General features: G+C 54.2%; 1 protein-coding gene across 1 annotated transcript in view; it reads right to left on the minus strand.

The window, feature by feature from the left end:
- LOC116535875 (maestro heat-like repeat family member 5) overlaps window positions 1–20,197 on the minus strand; it is a 64,264-nt gene that overhangs the window by 27,322 nt on the left and 16,745 nt on the right. Inside the window, 16 exon segments of the mRNA XM_032257320.1 lie at window positions 4,109–4,263; window positions 5,082–5,231; window positions 6,730–6,902; window positions 7,185–7,320; window positions 8,651–8,755; window positions 10,061–10,156; window positions 11,828–12,050; window positions 13,334–13,413; window positions 13,692–13,813; window positions 14,261–14,297; window positions 14,561–14,707; window positions 15,160–15,208; window positions 15,210–15,277; window positions 15,829–15,906; window positions 15,908–15,946; window positions 16,231–16,338. Of these exon segments, the coding sequence (XP_032113211.1) occupies window positions 4,109–4,263; window positions 5,082–5,231; window positions 6,730–6,902; window positions 7,185–7,320; window positions 8,651–8,755; window positions 10,061–10,156; window positions 11,828–12,050; window positions 13,334–13,413; window positions 13,692–13,813; window positions 14,261–14,297; window positions 14,561–14,707; window positions 15,160–15,208; window positions 15,210–15,277; window positions 15,829–15,906; window positions 15,908–15,946; window positions 16,231–16,338 (1,766 nt within the window).

Genomic DNA, 20,197 nt, shown 5'->3' on the forward strand with positions numbered 1-20,197 from the left:
AAATACACTTCCTAGATTAAAACAAAATTGAAGTTAAAGAGCAAAGAATGCACATCTTGCAGAAAAAGAAACATAGCCAATGTAATGAAATATGCACAGCTACAAAATGTGATAGACCAAACATGTCAATCATGTCAATATCAAGAGGCTTCACTCACCTATTACGACGGATTTTCAATTTGGATCACAAATCAGGACACACTTAGTGTCGTATGTAAGACGGGGACCTAAAACAAAGGGATTCCCAAAGGCTAAAATAAAGAAGTAGACAAATGCGTACTGGGCAAATGGGAACACTAAAATGCAAGGTTAATGCTTCTGAACACATACAGTAGCATTCAAGTCCCCGAAGCATTAAGCATGACAAAACAGGGCATGTCAATGCAAAAAGTCACAGTTCATAAAGATAGAATATTTAGGAATATGTGTGTGCTGTATAACATGGCAACCACCTTCATGAAGTAAAACTCCAGGGGTTGAAATTATACATAGAGACACACCATCATTTCTTCACTGAGACTTTAACATGCACTCAGTCCAAGACAAATCAAGAGGACAGAAATCAAGTATGTGGAAAACCTTGACAACACAGTCAAGGTCAACCTTATGCACATGGAGACACATCTCTTTCAGCGCTTCACTTTAGTGTACCTTGTGGATATTGCGGTTTTTACAGGTTGAGGGTTTGTGACAACCCAGCATTGAGCAAGTCTGTTGGTGCCATTTTTCCAGTCGCGTGTGCTCACTTCACATCTCTGTGTGATATTTTGCTAATTCTCACAATATATTAAACATCATTACTATTAATCTGCTATGGTGATCTGCGATCAGTGATCTTTGCTGTGACTATTGTAAGTAAGGTACCATGAGCTGTGCCCATATAAGATGCTAAATGGAATCCATAGATGCTGTGTGTTCTGACTGCTCCTTGGGCCTCCCTATTTTCCAAGGCACAACAACATTGAAATTAAGTCAGTTAATAACGTAACATGGCCTCTAAGTAAGTGTTCAAGTGAGAGGAAGCATCCCATTTCTCTCACTTTAAATCAAAAGCTAGAAATGATGAAACTCAGCGAAGAAAGCGTGTTGAAAACCAAGACAGGCCAAAGGCAAGGACTCTTGTGCCAGTTAACCAGGCTGTGAGTGCACAGGGACATTATTGAGGGAAATGAAAAGTGCTACTCCAGTGAACACACAAACGTGAAGAAAGTGAAACAGGCTTATTGCTGATATGGATAAAACGTTTTCGTAGTTTGAAGAGAAGATCAAACCAACTACAACATTCTGTTAAGCCAAAGCCTGATCCAGAGAAGCCCTAACTCTTTAGTCCTATGAAGGCTGACAGAGGTGAGGAAGCTGCAGAAGAAGAGTCTGAAGCCATCTCCATAGCAAAAAAGTGCAAAATGAAGCAGTAAGTGCTGGTGGAGAAGCCGCAGCAAGTTCTCCAGAAGATCTAGCTAAGATCAGTGATGAAGGCGGCTACACAACACATTTTCAATGAAGAAACCACCTTCTATTGGAAGATGCCATCTAGGACTTCCATAGCTAGAGAGGTAAAGTCAAAGCCTGGCTTCAAAGCTTCAGAGGACAGGTGGACTCTCATGTTAGGGGCTAATGCAGCTGGCGACTTTAAGTTGAAGCCCATGCTCATTTCCCATTCTGAAAATCCTAGGACCCTTAAGAATGATGCCAAATCCACTCTGCCTGTGCTCTGGACACGGAACGACAAAGCCTGGATGACAGCTTTGGTTTACTGAATATTTTAAGCCCACTGATGAGACCTACTGCTCAGAACTAAAGATTCCTTTCAAAATATGACTGCGTATCGACCATGCACCTGTCACCCAAGAGCTCTGATGGAGATGTGCAAGGTGATTGACGTTGCTTCCCTGCCTGTGAACACAGCCACCATTCTGGAGCCTACAGATCAGGCAGTCATTTTGACTTTCAGGTCTTATTATTTAAGAAACACACTTTGTAAGACAGTAGCCGCCATAGATAGTGATTCCTCTGATGGATCTGAGCACAAAGCACATTGAAAACCTTCTGGGAAGGATTCACCATGCTAGACACCATCAATGACATTGGTGATTCATGGGGAGGAGGGCAAAATAGCATGAACAGGAGTGCGGAAGAAGTTGATTCCAGCCCTCATGGATGACTTTGAGGGCTCAAGACTTCAGTGGAGGAAGTAACTGCAGATGTGGTAGAAATAGCAGAACTAGAATTAGAAGTGGAGCCGGAAACTGTGACTGAAGTGCTGCAATCTCACGACCAAACTTGAACAGATGAGGAGCTGCTTCTTACAGACGAGCAACGAAAGTGTTTTCTCAGATGGCGTCTACTCCTGGTGAAGATGCCGGTGAAATGACAACAAAAGATTTCGAATATTCCATAAACTTATTTGACAAAGCAGTGGCAGGGGTTGAGAGAATTGACTCCAAATTTGAAAGAAGTGCTACTGTGGGTAAAATGCTCTCAAGTAGCATCACGTGCTGCAGAGAAATCATTTGGGAAGGGAAGACTCCATGAATGCTACAAACTCCATTGTTGTCTTACTTTTAAGAACTTGCCAGATGCCTGAACCTTCAACAACCGCCACCCCGATCAGTCAGCCATCTTCACCACCCACCAGCAAGAAGATTACCACTTGCTGAAGGCTCAGATGGTCATTAGCATCTTTTAGAACAAAAGTATTTTTAAATTAAGGTAGGTACGTTGTTCTTTAAAAAGACATAATGCTGTTGCCCACTGAACAGACCACAGTGTGGTATAAACAGACTCTATGTGCACTGGGAAACACAAAGGCACACGTGACTCGCTCTATTGTGGTGGTCTGGAACCGAACCCGTAATGTCCCAAGACAGGCTGGTATCTCAAACTCTGTGCCCTGACAGCAGAAAATACACCTCCTTCTTGAGTGCCAGTGGGACATTCACAAAAAGCCTTTAGAGGATTAGTAAATTCCATAAGCTAAAATCACGACAGACCACACTCCCTGACCACGGTGCAGTGGAACTAGAAGTGACCCACAGAACCACAGGTGTGCTTCCACATGGGAATTAGAGACCTCCTTGGGAACAACTTTTGGTCTCTGGGAGCTTGTGACAGCCCTAATCTGGTGGCTTCGAAGTGCTCGGTGAAATGGGAGCAAGGTCAGCAGCTGGGGCCAGGGACCTGTGTGTGTGTAGGAGTCACTGTCTTCCTGCCAGGTGTGCCCAGGCCGGAAGGAGGGAGACAGTGGGGACAGGTGAGCGGGAGCAGGAGGGGCACAGGGCAGTGCATGGTGGGCCCAGGGGCAAGGCTCACTGGGCCTGGGGGGTAGCTGTAAAGATGGGAGTGCTTGAAGCTGGTGACGGTCACACCAAGGGATGGCCAGGGCAGTGGGTGGCTGCGGGGGATGGAGGACAAAGTTCTTGGGAGAGACGAGATCCGGCCTGGAGAAGTCAGAGTGAGGGGCAGACAGGGAAGTCCCCAGGAATCAGGTGGGGGGAGTGAGCTAGGGGGTGTCCCTGACCGCAGCAAGAGGCCATCCAGGGCAGGTGCGTGGTAGGCGGGTAGCAGGGGGTGTGGACTGAGGACTTGGGGCCCAGAGCTGGGATTTTGTGAAGGAAGGGCCATGAGCAGTGACAAGGACCCTAGCCATCTCCAGGCCCAGGGCTCTGAGGGCTGTGAGAGAAAACCAGCCCCACCTGAGAGGGCTGTGGTGGCCTCTGGGGGATGTAGGGGGGTAGTTCTCTGGAAGGGCAGGAAGGAGAAGAGAGTGTCTGTGGATGAGGAGAGACAGAGGGCTTTGCTGCTCGACGGTGGGGTTTGGTGTGGGCTGGGGTCTTGCCAGGAGCACCCAGGGTCCTGTGGCCTCTCCTCAGGACAGGGTGGCTGGGCTGGGGCAGGTGTTTCATGTGGAGCCAGGACAGGAGATGGTGGGCAGTGCCTCCCCTGTGCCCGCCCAGGAGGCGTGCGATGATGAACAGATGTGGGTTCCCTCCATACACCCAGCCCTGTGGGGGTCCGTGTGGGCCGTGATAGGGGCAGACGGGAGGGCAGAGGTCACCACCCTGCTTGGGGGAGGCCGAGGGTGGGCAGTGAGGGAAGGAGGGGCAGGCACCTGTCCAGGGGGATGGAGATGTCCAGGAATGTGGCGACCAGCTCGAGGGTGTGGCTCCGGGCCAGCAGGGTGATGGTGTGCAGGGCATTTTCCTTGGCTTGGGGAATGCGGAGGGAGCACAGGAGGAGGCGGATGGCCTGGCCCACGCTGGCAACCTGTGCAGAGAGGGAGAGGTCTGGCAGGGAGGCGCGGCCCTGCCCTGGGTGCCTGGAGGCAGAGGGAGGTCTCGCCCTGATGAGCCCAGAGCCCCTTCAGATACCGCCCTGTCCTGAGCCATGTGAGTGGGGGCACAGCCCTGCCCTGGATGCTTGGTCTAAAGAGAAGTCCCAGTCTGGGGGCACAGGTCCTGCCATGTTCTGCATGGCATTTGAGGTCTCCGTATGCTGTCCACGCTGCCCAGGCAGGCACTGGAAGGTCCAGGACCCCACCTCCCATCTCATTCCTAAACATGCCACTTTGCACATGCGGCACCCTGTGCCTGGGACACCCTGCCTTCTCCTTGGGGTCTCACCTGCTAACCCCTAATGCCCAGTGCCAGTCTCCCTGCCTGAGCTCGCCCACATGCAGGACTTGGCACTGGGCATCCTCTCTCTGGGGTGCACCCCTCACCCCCTGTGTGGTCCCCCTCTGCCACCAACAAATCCCCATATACTGTCTGGGTAACATCTGCCTGTGTGTCCCTGACTTCCCCGAGACCTCAGCTCCCCGAGAGGCTGGTCTGTGCTGTTCCCATCCTTTCCCACCATTCCCATATTAGGGCACAGAGTAGCTGCTCAGACCCTGAAGTCACCACCCAGGACCCAGGGGACTTGCTTGGGCCATTCATTCATTCATTCATTTGTTCATCAGACTAGTTGCTGCCCAGGATGGGATCTGTGTCTTCATCAGGCCCAAGGACCTGAGCCCCGGATGCTGACCGCTGGGCCCACCCTCCACCCCCTGGCCCTTCCTGGCCTGGCTCCAATGCCCTCACAGTCTTCAGCTTGGCCCTGTGCTGCTGGATGACTGCAAGCAGCATCTCGGAGGCCGCCTGCACGCGGAAGGGGCTGGTGGAGCCCAGGCCGTCGATGGCTGTCCAGACGAGGTCATTCAGCTCCTCCGGCGTGAGCTGCTGTGTGATCTCCTGTACAGCAGCGGTGGAGAGAGGCCGTCACCTTGGGCCACCTGTGCCAGGGCACCTGCCTCCCCACTTCCGCTTTTACTCCTTCTCCTTTGTCCCAGGCTCTCCCAAGTCTCTGAGCATATCTGGCCTCCTCAACCCCTCTCCTCTGGGTTCCAAGCACCTGCCGGCGATTTGCGGTCTAGACGTGTGAATTTCCACATCTGTCAGAGCCAACCACAGCCTGGGCTCTTTTCCACATTCAGACCCCGTGCCTGCTGCAGGACCGTGTGGCCAGGCCAGTCTCCCCCCACCTCCTCGCTGTGCTCTGCCCATAGGACTTCCTCATCCACCAGCCTCAGCCCGGTGGGGTCCTCCCCTGCAGCCAGGGCCCAGTCGTCCTTATGAGCATTTGTCAAGGAGAAAGTGAACTTCCAGGCTGTGAAGGAGCTTCAAGGTCACCTGTGCCAAGCCCCAGGCCCAGAAGGGTACGTGGGCTGCCCTCAGCCTTGGAACATGTGGGGGTGGGTGTGGCCAGGACCCAGCTCCTGTTCCCATGGCAGCGCTGTCCCAGGACCCTGCCACCCTGTGTGCATCTCCTCCCAGGAGTGGCTCTAAAGGGGCAGGAAGGTGGGTCTCACCCTGAGCAGCCGTGAGCTCAGGGGTAAGGAAGGGGCTCTCGAGAGATGCACGATGGTAGGTGTGACCCCCGCCTCATAACCTTAGACTATAGCCTCCTGGATGGGGGACCGGGGCTTGGTCACTGCTGCCCAGGTAGAACTTTCTGGAAAGACTTTGGGCAGTGCTACTAGCTACACACAGCTATTTACATTTCAATGTAAGTAAAATTAAAAATTCAGTTCCACAGTGGTACTAGCCACATTTCAAGTGCTCGCTGGCTCCCTGTGGGCCAGTGGCTACCATGGGAAGTGCAGAGATAGAACACGCCCATTCTCACAGAGGGATCTCTGCGCAGTGGGGACGCACAGCATTCAACCAAAGGAAGTTAGAAACTGGTGAAGGAGTGGTAGGAGGGCAGTCTGATAGAAAATCAGGGCGTTTGCAAGGACATCAGGATGGCAATGCTTCATTGCATGTTAGGATATTTGTTGGAGTGCTTGCAAGTCTGTTAGGTTGTTTCTAAGTATATTAGAACATAAAAATAAGTGTTAATACTTGATGTTAGAATTTTTTTTTTTGAGATGGAGTTTTGCTCTTGTTGCCCAGGCTGAAGTGCAATGGCAGTGATCTCAGCTCACAACAACCTCTGCCTCCTGGGTTCAAGGGATTCTTTTGCCTCAGTCTCTCAAGTAGCTGGGATTACAGGCATGAACCACCACACCCAGCTAATTTTGTGTTTTTAGTAGAGACGGGGTTTCTACAAGTTTGTCAGGCTGGTCTCAAACTCCCGATCTCAGGTGATCCGCCTGCCTCGACCTCCCAAAAGAGCGTGTTTACCTGCCACTCCCTCCATACGTGGCGTGCTCTGGTCATGCCCCTGCCCTGCCCTCCACTTTAAGGCTTTGATCTTGATGACTTGGGAGCTGCCAAGCTGGAAGAAGTGGTTCTTCGCCATCTCCTGGGGGCCCAGGGTAGTGGTCTTCTGGTCTCCACTGCTCCAGAGTGGGGCTTTGTCTGAATGGGCCTGGGAGAGCTTCTTGGGGGCCTGCAATTCTGCCTGCAAGCCTTCTCCTGCTGGCCAGGGGCAGGGTGGGGTGAGGGCAGGGCGAAGGTGGGCTTAGGGTTTGGGACAGGGCAGGGTTAGGGTAGGGTCATTTGTAATCAGGGTCAGGCCTGTGCCCAGTTTAGGGACTAGGGTCAGAGTGGTGGGGGTTAGGGTGAGGCCATTATAGGGTTATGGTTCAGATCAGAGTTGGGTTTTGGAGCAAATTTGGGGCAAGGTTGAGGTCAGGGGTGTGGGTATGGGTCAGCCAGAGGTTGCAGTTGGGGCAGAAGTTGATATGCCATAGAGCTCACCTTTGTGGCGCATCAAGAGCTGGCAGAGATGGCTCACCCCTTCCAGGCTGTAGTGCTGGGTGACCCTCTCTGGGTTCTGGCACAGCATCCCCAGTATGCCCACCAGTTGCCCAATCCGTTTGAAGTTCTCCTTTGGCTGTGTTGAGAGTAAGGGAATCACTGATGGCAGAGTCTCCCTGCAGAGCTCTGCCACGCACTCACCCAGCACAGCCTACATCAGAGGTGACCCCTCCAATGGTGTGGCAGGGCCAGGCCTGGGGACTGGGCAAGACATTCAGTAATCAAGATAAATAATATTTTAATGCAATATTTAGAAAAATCAGAATAAATGCAAAAAACTCCGTGATGAACAAAGTCTCAAAATTGTCAATGAAGTCAGGATCCGGCCCTGTCACCTCCCCTGTCCTACCCTCATCCTGGTCCTGGTTTAATAAGACTTTATTTACAAAAGCAGGTGGCAGCCCATGGGCCATAGCTTGGCAAACTGATCTTTAAAAACATCACATGAAAATGTGAGTGCTCTTGGCTACAGAGTCTTTGTTGCCATGGTAAATTTCATGTGCAAGGTGAGTACCTTTCTTGCCTTACTCTGGTCCAGTCCTGCGATGTTGAAATGGATTTTGAGTAAACTGAAGCCACTTTAATTGTCCTCCTCCTCCTAGGAGCGCAGGGTCTTTCCCTTGGCAGAACAGCCCCTCTCCCTCCAGTACTTCTGCCTCCTGCCCTGATTAGGCCAGGCAGCCTCCAGGCATTAGGGCAAAGAACTAAATTCCCCGTCCCCCCAGTCTGCCTAGGGAGTTAATGCAGTTTGGGTGGATACTCGCCAAGTGCACTCTCTGACCACGTGTTGATGCAACCCAGGGGCAGTAGCGACAGGTGGGGGCTGTGAGTCATGTGATGATGAGAGCTGCACTGGTGGGGGACTGGTGGGGTGGCCACTCCATGCAGCAAGGAACCCTACTGTTCTGCTGGGCCGCACAGTTTACCAGCCTTCTCACAGCCTCCACCTCATCCGAGCCCCACCATATCCCTCTAGGGAGGGGCCATTTCCATCCACTTTACAGGTGAGAAGCTGGGGCTGTGGAAGAGAAACACCTGTGCAAGGCCTCAGGTGCATGGACAGGTGGCTAGCTCCAGGGTCAGGGGTCAGGGGTCAGAGGTCAGCGTGACCTGCCTTCAGATCCCAGCTGTGAGGCCTCGGGCAGGTCCTGCCCCTCCCCACCTGTTCCCTCACTTGCAAGGAGGGAGATTGCCTGGGCCACCTGTCAATATGGAGCCCGGCCGGGGTGCAGGGGACTCAGGGATCCAGCCTGTCCTGGAGGCAGGTGTTCAGGGGGCCTTGAACCCTACGAACCCTGGCAGGATCCGGGAGGACAGAGGCTCTGGCTGGGCCCCAGTGATTCAGGGCAGGAGGCCCAGCCGGTAGAGTGGGTGCGGGGCGTGGGACCCGCGGGCCCCGTACTCACGTCCAAGTAGCCACCGTGGTTCAGGAATTTGAGGAGGATCAAGCAGCTGTGCACAGCCCGCTGCCGCTCCTGCGCCTTCTCCGACGCCAGCCAGACTTACAGGTGCTGCGGGGCGGGCAGGGTCAGGGAGAGGGTTCTGCGGGGCTGTCGGCCCAGGCCCCGCCTACCACCTGCCCAGGTACCGCCCACTGGGCTCAGGCCCGCCCACCCGGCTCCGCCCACCCGGCTCCGCCCTTCCGCAAGGCTCCGCCCTTCCGCAAGGCTCCGCCCACCCCGGCTCCGCCCCTCCACAACGCTCTGCCTCTGGGTTTCAGATGCTCGCAAAGGCATCTCAAAACAGATACGTTCAATAGTTTTAGGCCAAATCTGAGCTCTTTATTGAGGTGATATATGATGAGATGTATAATTAGTGACTCTGAAGTAGGATGAAGGTACATGGTATTTGGAGATTCTGTGACCCACTGCTGTCCCAGAAACATATCTGTGACTTCCCCAGGACCCGCTGGGCTCCTCTGCACTGCTCATCTTTGCCCCGTGTGCCCTCTGCCTGCTGGGCCCTGCCCTTCCCTTCTCTGCCCGTGACTGCCTTAGTCCTCATCCAGGGCTGCGAGAAGCCTTGACCTCTGAGCCAGAGCCAGCCTCCCCTCCCTGGACCTCTGCCTGCCCGGGACTGTCATTGCCTGCTGTCTGGTCTCCCTCCTGACAAATGAGGGAGGGCAGGTGCGAGTAGGGGCAGCGGGTTTGGAGACCCTTCAGGGGACACTGCAGGGGAAGTTCTCCTGGAGGGAAGGCCTGGACCTTTCCTTCCCTCTCTTCCTTCCTTCCTCCCTCCTTCCCTCACTCCCTCCCTTCCTTCCTTCTTTCCTTCCTTTTCTCTCTCTTTTTTTTTTTTTTTTTTTTGACGGGGTTTTGCTCTTTCACCCAGGCTGGAGTGAAGTGGTGTGACCTCGGCTCACTGCAGCTTCCGCCCGCCGGGTTCAAGCAGTTCCTCTGCCACAGCCTCCCAGGTAGCTGGGATTACAGGTGCCCACCACTATGTCTGGCTAATTTTTTTTTTTTTTTTTTCGTATTTTTAGTAGAGACAGAGTTTCACTATGTTGGCCAGGCTGGTCTTGAACTCCTGACCTCAGATGATCCATCTGCCTCGGCCTCCCAAAGTGCTCGGATTACAAGCATGAGCCACTGTGCCCAGCCCATTAGCCCTCTTTCCACCAGGCCACCTGCTGTCACTTCCTCCCCAGTTCCCCAAACCACTGTGATCCCTAAGTGGGGGCCCTCACCCCTTTTCACTCCTGGACCACTCAAAACCCCTAGGTCCGGCCCTGCCTCCTCTGAGAAGTCTTTCTTTGGGCTCTGGCCACAGGCCAAGGACTCCTTGGCCCCAGCTGCCTGGCCTCCCCACAGCCTCACTGATAGCAGGAAATGCAGCTTGTCGGTGGTGGGGTTCTCCATGATGAGGCTTTGCAGCATGAGGTCCAGTGCCTCCATGGTCCTGTTGTACAGGCACTGCATAGAGGCAAGGGTGGTCAGGCAGCGCCATGCCCAGGTGGACGCAGGGCTTGAGGGGGGCCCACCTCCTGCATGTGCCAGGCTGCTCATCACTGGGGCTCACCACTGGGCCTGTGAGGGGGCTGCCATGGCCCCCATTTGGCAGATATGGGGACTGGGTGGGGAGGCCTCTGGTGAGCACGCAGGGCACAGGTTTGTCAGTGGCACAGGGGAGTTTGTTCCTTGCAGGGTGAGCTTCACAGGAGGGGCCCCGAGTGATCCCAGGGTCCCGAGCTGGAAAGGGCCATGTGCTGGGTGAATGGTCTAGAGGTTCTTAGGTTTGAAGCAGGGGCAGGCGTCTTCATTTTGCCAGGCCCTGCCAATGATGCCGTGGGCAGAGTTCTGGGTCTTACATGCCATGCCCCCAGTCTTTACTGCTTTGCTTGCTGGGCAGGTTCGGTGAGGGACGGTACCACAGAAATGCCTCCGGCTCCCCTCTCCTCCAGGGCCCACCAGAAGCAGAGCCCTCGGGCTCTGGCCACTCTCTAGGTGCCCTGGGGAACCTGCCTTACCTCTCTGAGCTTACTTTCCTCGCCTGAGAATAGCATGAGTCTTGTCCCACCTACAAGGTGGAGGCAGGGACGGGAGCAACGGGAACCCCAGCTCAGTGCTCCCAGTGCCGGAGCCCCAGACCCCGGGCGGCACTTCCTGGGTGAGCCAGCCTCAGTGTCACCATGTCACCAGGTAATGAGGACACTCTGAATTGCGGTGGGATTGGGGGTGGCCAGGTGCCACCCTTCTGGAGGGCTGTGTTGGCCTGGGCCCAGGGTACCCTCGTTCTCTCACCACCCCACCCTAAGTGTCTACCTGTCTAGTTCCAGCCTGGACGCAGCCTTGGGGGGCGCAGGCAGGGTTCAAGCCCGGACTTTCCCCAGAAAGCCTCGTTTCTCTGAGCGTTTCTTTACTCTGGGCTGCTGTGGGGAGGGTGAGATAAAGGAGCCAGGGCCTGGCGCCCAGCAGGGGCTCTGTTAACTCCGGCTCTGGCCACAGGCTGAGGACCGCGCACCCTCAGGAGGCCAGGTGTGGTGACTGTGTCCAGGAGCCACGCATGTACCGGCTGGTGGCCATGGGCAATAGCTGGCGTCTCCCTGCAGGGGCGGCTTCTGCTGAACAGGACCCAGGAAGGGGTGGGCACTGGCCAGGCCGGGACAGCAATCCTGGAGCTCCTTCCTCCAGCCTCCTGGGGTGGCAGAGTGGGCTGGGTACACCCTGGGCACAGCACCACCACTTAGTAGCTGTGTGGTGAGACTGGGCCCACCCAGCAGGGAAGGAGACTCACTCCAGGTGTTGCAGGGACCCCTACAAGGTTGGGGAACTCATCTCCCTTCCTCTCTGCTTCCCTCGGGCTGCTGGGGAGCTCGGCGAAAACTCAGACCTGACCCTGCCGCGTAGCATGGCAGCCAGGCCTGCAGGGCTGGACAGCGCAAACTTGCCGGCCTCTTCTCGCTCGCTCTCAGGGTCGGCAGGGAGGGAGGGAGGCCACACACACTGCTGTCTACAGAGCGCTCCTCTGCGCCACTGCTCACCCAGTGTCTCTTCAGTCCCCAAGCATTAAGTACCATTGGGTCTGTTAGTATCATCCCCATTCCACAGGTGGGCAAACACCGCGGCATATAGCACGCAGCAGACCTGCAGGTGCTCAGAACAGTGAGGCAGCTGCCCCGGTCCCCAGCCCCGGTGTGTCCAGCCTGCCCGCTTTTGAGCCATGGGCCGCGCCTGGATATTGGGTGGCTCCAGAAAGAGGCAGGTGTGCTTCTCCAGGGCGTCCAGTGGCGGCAGGCCAAGTATGCTGTGGAAGCACGTGGACAGGAGCTGGGACTTCCTTTCCAAGGCTATGGGAGGCCTCAGCTTGCTGTTGGGAAGACGGAGGGCAGTGAGCATGGGGCTGGGGCCTGGGGACGTCTCTGAGTGGCGTCTGCCTTCATCCCTGCAGACTCCTGGCCTTCTGCTGTTCACAGAGACTCTTGCACACACATCTGCCTCCCTGGCCCGCCTGTCTCTGCAGGGCCTTGCACTGGGGCATCCTGGCTAGGTGATGTCCTGGTCCATCTCTCTCTCAGGCCCCAGCTTTAAATGCCGTCCTGATGCTGATGCTCCCAACTGTGTATCTCCAGCCTGGGCTTCTTCCCTGAACCCCAGATCCATGTCGCCAGCGGCCCACGGCCCCTCAGCCTCTGTCTCAGGAGCATCTCTGTCTTGATGCGTTCCCCCAGGGCGGCCGCACCCACAACCCGCCCCGTCACGGGGGAATGCAGGGCCGTCCTCCGTGTTGCTTGGGTGAAGCCTCAGCGCGTTCTCCATTCTTTTCCCTCCCTCGCAAGCTGCCTCCAGCCTCCAGCAGCTCCCGACGGCTCTGCTGTCACCGTTTGTTCGGCATTTAAGGACTTCCTACTGTTAATCAGACCGCCTGTTACTTTTCTCCTGGATTGTTCTGGGGGTCCTGACTGGTCCCCCATTTTCTCTTGGAAGCTGCATCTACTCCCCACCCTGGATCCAGACATTCCTTCTCAAATGTAACTCCCCCAAGGCCCCACCTCGCTCAGCCAAGAGGCAGCGGCCTGCAGTACCTGGACGACCTTCCCCATGGCTCCGGGGCCCTCACCCATTCCAGCCCTGCCCTGGCCCCTGCGGGTCCTCCAGCAAGCCTGCTGCACGCCGGCCTCGGGGCCTTTGCACCTGCTGTCCCTTCAGCTGGGCACTGCAGGGCTACTCTGGCAGCCTTCCAGGTCTTTGCCCAAAAGTCCCCTTTTAGGGCTGCCTAACCCAGCCTCAGGCTGTGCTGGAGCCTAGGAGACCATGGGGCCCGTGTGGGCGCCCAGTCCACTAAAATCAGTAAATGAGTTCTCCTCCCAGAGTCTCCCGTGGCGCTCAGGCCGTGAGGATCTTACCTTGCTCCCCAGCCCCGTCTATGTGGTTTGATCATGGTCTGTCCCCACCCCCCAAGTGCCACCTCTTAGAGAACGGGGCTGTTCCCCGCTGGCTCACAGCTGGGTCCTCAGACCACAGAATGGTGCCTGGCACACAGAATGGAGCTCTATTTCTGACCTCCCCACGTCGCTGCCTGCTGGCTCCAAACACGAGTGGAGAGGCTGCTATGTGGTGCCGAGGAAGCCCTGCAGGAGGCAAGGGACCTACCAGAGGCTGGATGCGACGTGCAGGGTCTGCTGGAGACTTTGTGTGCACAGAGTGTCCTGGGGCTCCTTCTGCATCAAAACCTGCAAGTCCCAGGTGACACCAAACCACTCAGGCCTGGCCTGTCCCACTTCCAACGCCAGGTCCCCCCACCCCAGGAAGACCTCAGTGCCTGGCACCCCCTAGAGCCACAGGACTGGGCTCCAGTGCTTCCCCCACCCAGAGAGGCCTCTAGGCTGCCCCACCCAGAGACCAGGGCTCCAGAGCAAAGCCACTGGAGTCAGGACATGCCCTAGAAACCCACCCCACCCCTTCCCCAGGGGGTAAACTGAGGGAGGCTCGCCCAGGGCCTGGGCGGCACCATCAGACACTGGAGGAGCTCAGAGCTCTGGGAGAACTTGTAGCTGTGAGCCCCCTCACTCCGGCTCACTGCACCCGTCAGCATCAGGGAGGCCGTGAGGAAGCTCTGCTTCAGGTCTCGTCCTGGCACAGGGGACAGGGTCGGGCTCCGGGCTTGGGAGTGCACAAGGGACAGGGTCAAGGCTCAGGGCGTGGGAGTGTTCGGGAGGAGAAGAGCGTGAGCCTGTGATCTAAGGGGCAGCAGTGTCATGGTTAAAGGGGGCAGCAGAGACCGCCCACCGGGGCCCGCACGTGGGGGGCTTCCTAAGGAGTGGGGCTGCACGGTTTTGTTTCAGACTGTAAGCTGACAATGTTTAAGCCCTGGGAGAGTGCCTACAAGCCTCCTGAGATGGGGCAACCCCACGCCCCAGGGCCACGTTAGTGGTGACCTGGGGCAGCGATGTGGCCACTTTGGGGTGGGGGCGGCTCTGCAGGGCCTCTCACAGAGCCCTGGGTTGGAGGCCCTGGTGTGGAGTGTGAGTCAGGGGCCGTCCTCACGGCATGGTGGACGTCAGCCTGGCCTCTCCATACCCGTGACCCCCAGCCCCAAAATGAAACCCAGGGTTTGCTTTAAGAGGAGAAGTGAGGGCAGGGATATCATGAAGCCCAGGGAACTTTCGGTGGGATGGACGGATGAAACCGTGGGGCCACCAGGAAGCTGGGCCTGGTTCCTCATGATTCCAGGCTGGGGTGGGGTGTGGGGGTGGGCTCCAAGGAGGTCCTAGAATTCTCTGCCCTGAGAGGCCAGTGGGGCGGCTGGGCTGGAGCCCAGGACTGGGTCTTGGCGGGGAGGACAGGTGCTGGGACCCTGCAGGAGCCGTGGGGCCATACCCAGGAGCCGTGGTGGAAGTAGAAGATAATCCTGGAGACGATGTTGTCCACCCATGGGAGGACGTGGGCGCGGGCCTTGGCCACCACCTGGCCGTGTGCCGGGAGGATGGTGCTGCTGGCCCATTCCCAGTGCAGGTCCTTCGAGTCCTGGCTGAGGGTGGCAGGCAGGTGAGGGTGTCAGTGCCCTGCCTGACCCTCCTCTGGGGTGCTGTGGAGGTGGTTGCCCAGCTCTAGCAGGGCCCTGGGGTCAGGCGTCCATCTTAAGGGGGCAGTGGGCCTCCGTGGACTTCAATCAGAAAGCAGGGGGAATGGGCCGGCTCCTTGGGGGACGGCTTGGGCCTTGTTAGGGCCACAGTTTGGGCGGGGTGTTAGGGCGGGGTGTGTGCAGAGAGCTCAGCTCTGCTGGAGCTGGCTGGAGTCCAGGCCCCTCGCCTTCCCCTCCTTGTGGTGGCCCCTCCTACACCTACCTCCTTCCCTCCTGCTGGATGGGGCAGTGTCCTGGGAGTCCCCAGAGGCTGGGCTTCATGGAGGGTGGGGGTCCTGGTATTGGCGCAGGGGTCCCAGCCCCTGCTGATCCCTGAGGACCCCTGAGCCAATACCTTTGAGGAGAAGCTGTGCAGGCTCCAGCTGATGGGTCTGCTTCGGCCACTGGTCCAGGACGGCCCAGACGTCCTCCAGGTGGCGGGCAGCCGCCAGCCCCACGGTCAGAGCCATGCCCTGTGGGTTGGGGACCAGGGTCATTCATGAGGAGATCCCAAAAGCCAGGACTGGACCTGGTTCCTCCCCTGGCAGGAGTGAAAACCAAGGGGGAATGGGATCCCTATAGGGGGTTGGGGCTCACTCAGGGCTCCAGGGCAGCCAGTGCCCACCCCATGCTGTCAGGACCTGTGACTGAGCCCACCCCAGGGGACATGGCTTATGGGGTCTGGTGGGAGGAGTGAGGGGCTCGGGAGGCAGAGGTGAGTCCCTGGAGACCCACTACCCCTCAGTGCCGGCGATGAGCAGGCCTCTTCCAGGGTGGGATGACAAGCTCTGTGTGGGATGGCTGAGATCAGGGCGGTGACTGGGGTCAGGGCTTAGCCTGTGATCGGTGTCAAGGCTCAGCCATAGACCAAGGTCAGAGCTTAGTTCGTGTCCAGGGTCAGGGCTGGGGTGAGAACAGAAGGCTCCGGCTGTCATCAGGGTTCAGCATGGTGTGACCAGCCATCAGGCTCAGCCTGTGGTCAGGGTCAGGGGGTGGTGGGACAGGGTGGGGCCTGGGTCCTCACCTCCCTCTGCTTGGGCCACTGGTGGGGCGTTTCCAGGAGCGCTTGCAGGTGTCTCTTGACCATGGCACCGTTTTTTTTTGGCTTGAAGGATCAGCCCGTAGTAGGTGAACAGGAAGACCTGGGGGAGGGGCAGCATCTTGTCCACCTCCTCTGAGCAGCTGCCCCTGACCATGCTCGCTTGGCCTCCCTGGGCCCCTGCAGCCACCGCACCACCCGGCTCTGGATGGTCCAAGCCTCTGCCTGTGGCCACGGCGCATGCAGCTCAAGTCCTGTCCAGGCCCCGCCCCTGCTTCAAGTCCACCAGCTGCTTTCTAGGGCCCTGGGCGTCCTGTGGACAGAGCCCCTGGGCCTGTGTAGGGGGCAGGCAGGGGCTGCTCCTGGAGGCGGAGGGTGGGGGCTCACCTTCTCAGGGGACTGCTCCTGTTGGGTACGGCTGGGCATGGTGGGTGCCCACAGCAGCTCTTTGGACCACACATCCATGTTCAGGAATGGGACTGACTTGATGGCTATCTGTCAGCAGAGGTGCATGGAGGGCTGGAGTCATCTCTCCCTCTACCTGAGAGCAGGGCCTGGGATTCTAGCTGCCCCGGCCCACCCTGGCCACCCTGAACCCTGACTCCGTCACCGCCTTGACCCTCCCCTCTTTTGAGTCCCCAAGGCCTAGCTTTCTTCTTTGTTCAATGGCTCTCAGGGGCAGGGAACTCATTCCCCAAGATTCTTTCTGTGGAGGGGTTCAAGGTGAGGCTGGAAAACCAGGAAGCTGGGAGGCGGGAGAGTGGAGTCCCGACTGTGTCCCTGGCACCACCCAGGAGTCTCCGACGAAGCAGATGCTTAGTGAGTGTCAGCTGAAGGCAGCCCTCTGCGGTGGGTGCCAGGAGGGCAGAGCCTCGTCCGGTTATTCACGGATCCCAGCACCCTCTGTGGTACCCGGCACGCAGCACATAGGCCATTAATTTTTAAAACCAATGAATGAGAAATCAGATGAATGAATGAACTGTCCCTTCAAAATATAATGTCCTGAAAGTTCTGTTTCTAAGATCACATGATTTTATAACAATGATTACAATATTTCTCAATTTCAAGTGTTCCCAGGTTCTGTGATTCAACAATTTCAAGATTTTTGATCCAAGGATTCTTTGGGGGTAGGTGATAATCCCCCCCAAATTATGATTCCAAACCCAAAAACCTTAAAAGCCAAGGTTGACAAACGTGAAGATAAACATTTTAAGAAGCTTGTTCAGCAAAATTGCTGTCAATTAAGTTGAAAGATGAGGCGAAGTTTTGTTTTGAGTTTTGTTGCTGTCTATTGCCAAGGGCTAACATCCGAGATCAACAATCCGCACTTTATAAATCCATAAGAAGACAACCAACAAGACATGGTAAAATGATCAGGACATACGCACATGATGAAGATACTGTGCGTGCAACCTCGATAATGCTTATGGAATGAAAACTAATGTAATGTTTTGACTAAGACTTGCAAAAAGTCCAACACTGACTCTCAGCAAGCAGGTGTCCTGTGGTGGGAGAGTGAATGGATCTGCAGTTCTGGAAGGTTCTGTCAATCTCAATTAAAAGGCAATGTCGATATCAAAGTTTAAGATATACACAATTTTCCCAAGCAACTCCATTTCTGGAAGTTTGTCCTAAAGGAAAACTAAATTGGTGATGCCGGGAGCATGAGGGGCATCTGGTGGGGCAGAAGACATAGGTGGGACTGTTTGCATCCTCCTTGGAGTTGATCCCCTGGTCCCTGGAATGGAAACGCCCCCTCCCCACTTATGGAAGAAGCTGGATGAGCTTGTCTGCCCAGGGTGTACCTCCTCCTGGCCATTTGTAAAACACTGGGGTACAGCAGGACCTGGAGGGGCTCTCTCACCCATAAGACAGGTCTCAGCAGAATCTCCATGAAACCCCAGCCCCCAGAAAGCCTCCAGGTCCCCCAGAAGTTCCCCTCCCCCAAATGTTCACTGTCTTTGTTCACTGTTACATATAACAGCATCAGAGTTCCTTGCCTAAAATTCAAATTCCCGAGCTCAAAATTAAACATTTTTCCCCCATAGCTTTGCAGCAACCTCACTGAATAGCAAACACTAAGCCACACTGATGTGATGCAATTTGTGGGACCTGGTGTGAATTTTTTGTTTGTTTCTATAGCAGGGATGCTAATCTATTTCATTCTGCATCTGCCCAGACCCTGCTGAAGGTGTTCTTGGAATATGCAGTGTGTATATCGTATTACTTTAAAAAATAGCAAATATTCTGATTTTTGAAGCACATCTCTTCCCAAAACTTTTCGTTTTTAAAGTTTTAAGTATTAAAAAAACTTGAGGTATTTTAACTCACAATGAAGTGCACAGATCTTTGCTGTAGAGCTTGTGGGAAGTAGAAAATTTCCTTTTTAACGTTTCCTTTCTTGTTACAGAATAAGTGTGCTAATAACTCTTTGTTAAGCCCTATCCTATGTAGCTGTTGGACATGCCATGCTTACAGGCACGTAGCACATTCTATGTCCTTGTGCTTTAGCCAGGATATCTGTGCTGGACGTGCTCACAGTCATGTCCCAGCTCTCCATTGCTTTTACCTGTTTAGAAAAGTTTTAAGTTGTTAACCAATTGGGTTTTAGTTTAAATTGTGAGATCTGGCTCCAGCCAATGGAGATCAGACACAGCAGTAAGAACAATCCCAAATGTGTAAGGGATACATTTGCGTGTTTTCCTTTGTTCATTGTACTCTTGTGGCAAGATGGTTAGCAAGGGTACCCTTCCTGCAGTCCAGGAAGAAAAATAAAAATTGCGTTGCTGAAAGATCCTTTGCCTCAGTGCTAATTTTTCTTTGCGGCACCGAGCATCTATTTCCAACAGGGCTCATGGATCCAGCCCATGTAATTCACATCGTCTCAGGATAGGGAGCTGTTGCCACCACCCCAAAAAGCTCTCTCATGCCCCTTCCTGGTTAAGCTCTGTCACTACAAAACTGTTCTGATTTCACTGCAGATTAGTTTTGCCTTTCTAGACTCACGTGACCCTGGAAGCATGTCATTGGAAGCATGCAGTCTGTGATCTTCTGTGTCTGGTACTTTTTCACTCAGCATAAGGTTTCTGAGGTTCATCCATGTCATTGCATGTACTGAAAGTTCATTCCTCTTTTGCCATTTTAACTTTTATGATTTCATTTGCTTTGCTTGGTTCAGGTTTAACTTGATCCTTCTCTGGTTTCCTGAGATGGACACTTAGATGATTGACTTTAGATCTTTTCGTGGGGCTGTGGAGTATTCTGCCTGTCTGGGTTGTTTCTAGTTCAAGGCTAGAATGAATAAGCCTGCTATGACCATTTTTGTAGAAGTAATTTTGTGTATGTGTGTTTTCACATCTCTTGAGTAAAATACTGAAAAGTGGGATTGCTGAGTCATATGTTCACTTCAGAAGAAAATGTCAGTTTTCCAAAGACGCTGTGCCATTTCCCATCCCACCTTCAACGTTCTGCGTGCCCCACGTCCTTGCCAATGTCTGCCATGGTCCCTTTTTTCACCTGCGTGCCCTTGGCGCAGACGCGGAGGTGGCTCCTTGTGGTTTTAACTGGCGCTTCCCTGAGGATTAACGACGCGGATCATTTTTTCACTTGCTTATGGGTCATTCAGCTGTCTTCCTTCCTGAAGTGCTTTGTGGCTTTTTTGCTCATTTAAAAACTGATCCGTTTGTCTTTTGCTTACTGAGTAACAGAAGTTCTGTATTTATTCTGGATACAGTGTGTTGTCAGATACATAGATTGTGAGTATTTTCTCCAAGTCTGTGGCTTGCCCTTTTGTTTTCTTAGTGATATCAGTTGATGAGACGTTTTAATTTTGATAAACTCTAACATTTTTTTTTTCTTTATGATGATTACTTTCTGAACCCTAAGAAATATCTATCTACCTTAAGGCTGGCAAGATTTTCTTCCATGTTTTCTTCTAGACACTTTTTAATTTTACCTTTTACATTTTAGGTCTTGGCTCCATCTCTAATTAATATTTGTGAATGGTTTGAACTAGGCACTAAATTTCATTTATTTTCTTACATATATGAAATTGTTTCAGAACTATCTGTTCAAGACTTTCCCCATTGAACTGCTTTGATACCTTTTTTAAAAAAAATCAATCACCTGTTTACATGTAGTTTGATATTGGATTTTCTGTTATGTTCAGTTGATTTATTTGTTTAGCCTATGCCAATGCCTCATGTCTTGTTTGCTGTAGCCCTGCAGTAACTCTTGAAATCAAGTAGTGGATTTCTTGCAATTTTTTTCTTTTCCATAATTGTTTTGGCTATTCTAGGCTCTTCAGAATTTCTTTATAAAATTTTATTTCATAGCTTATATTTAATCCTACAAT

The sequence above is a fragment of the Sapajus apella genome, unplaced genomic scaffold (genome assembly GCF_009761245.1).
Source record: "Sapajus apella isolate SASKATOON/1434 unplaced genomic scaffold, GSC_monkey_1.0 scaffold3, whole genome shotgun sequence".
Classification (NCBI taxonomy): Eukaryota; Metazoa; Chordata; class Mammalia; order Primates; family Cebidae; genus Sapajus; species Sapajus apella.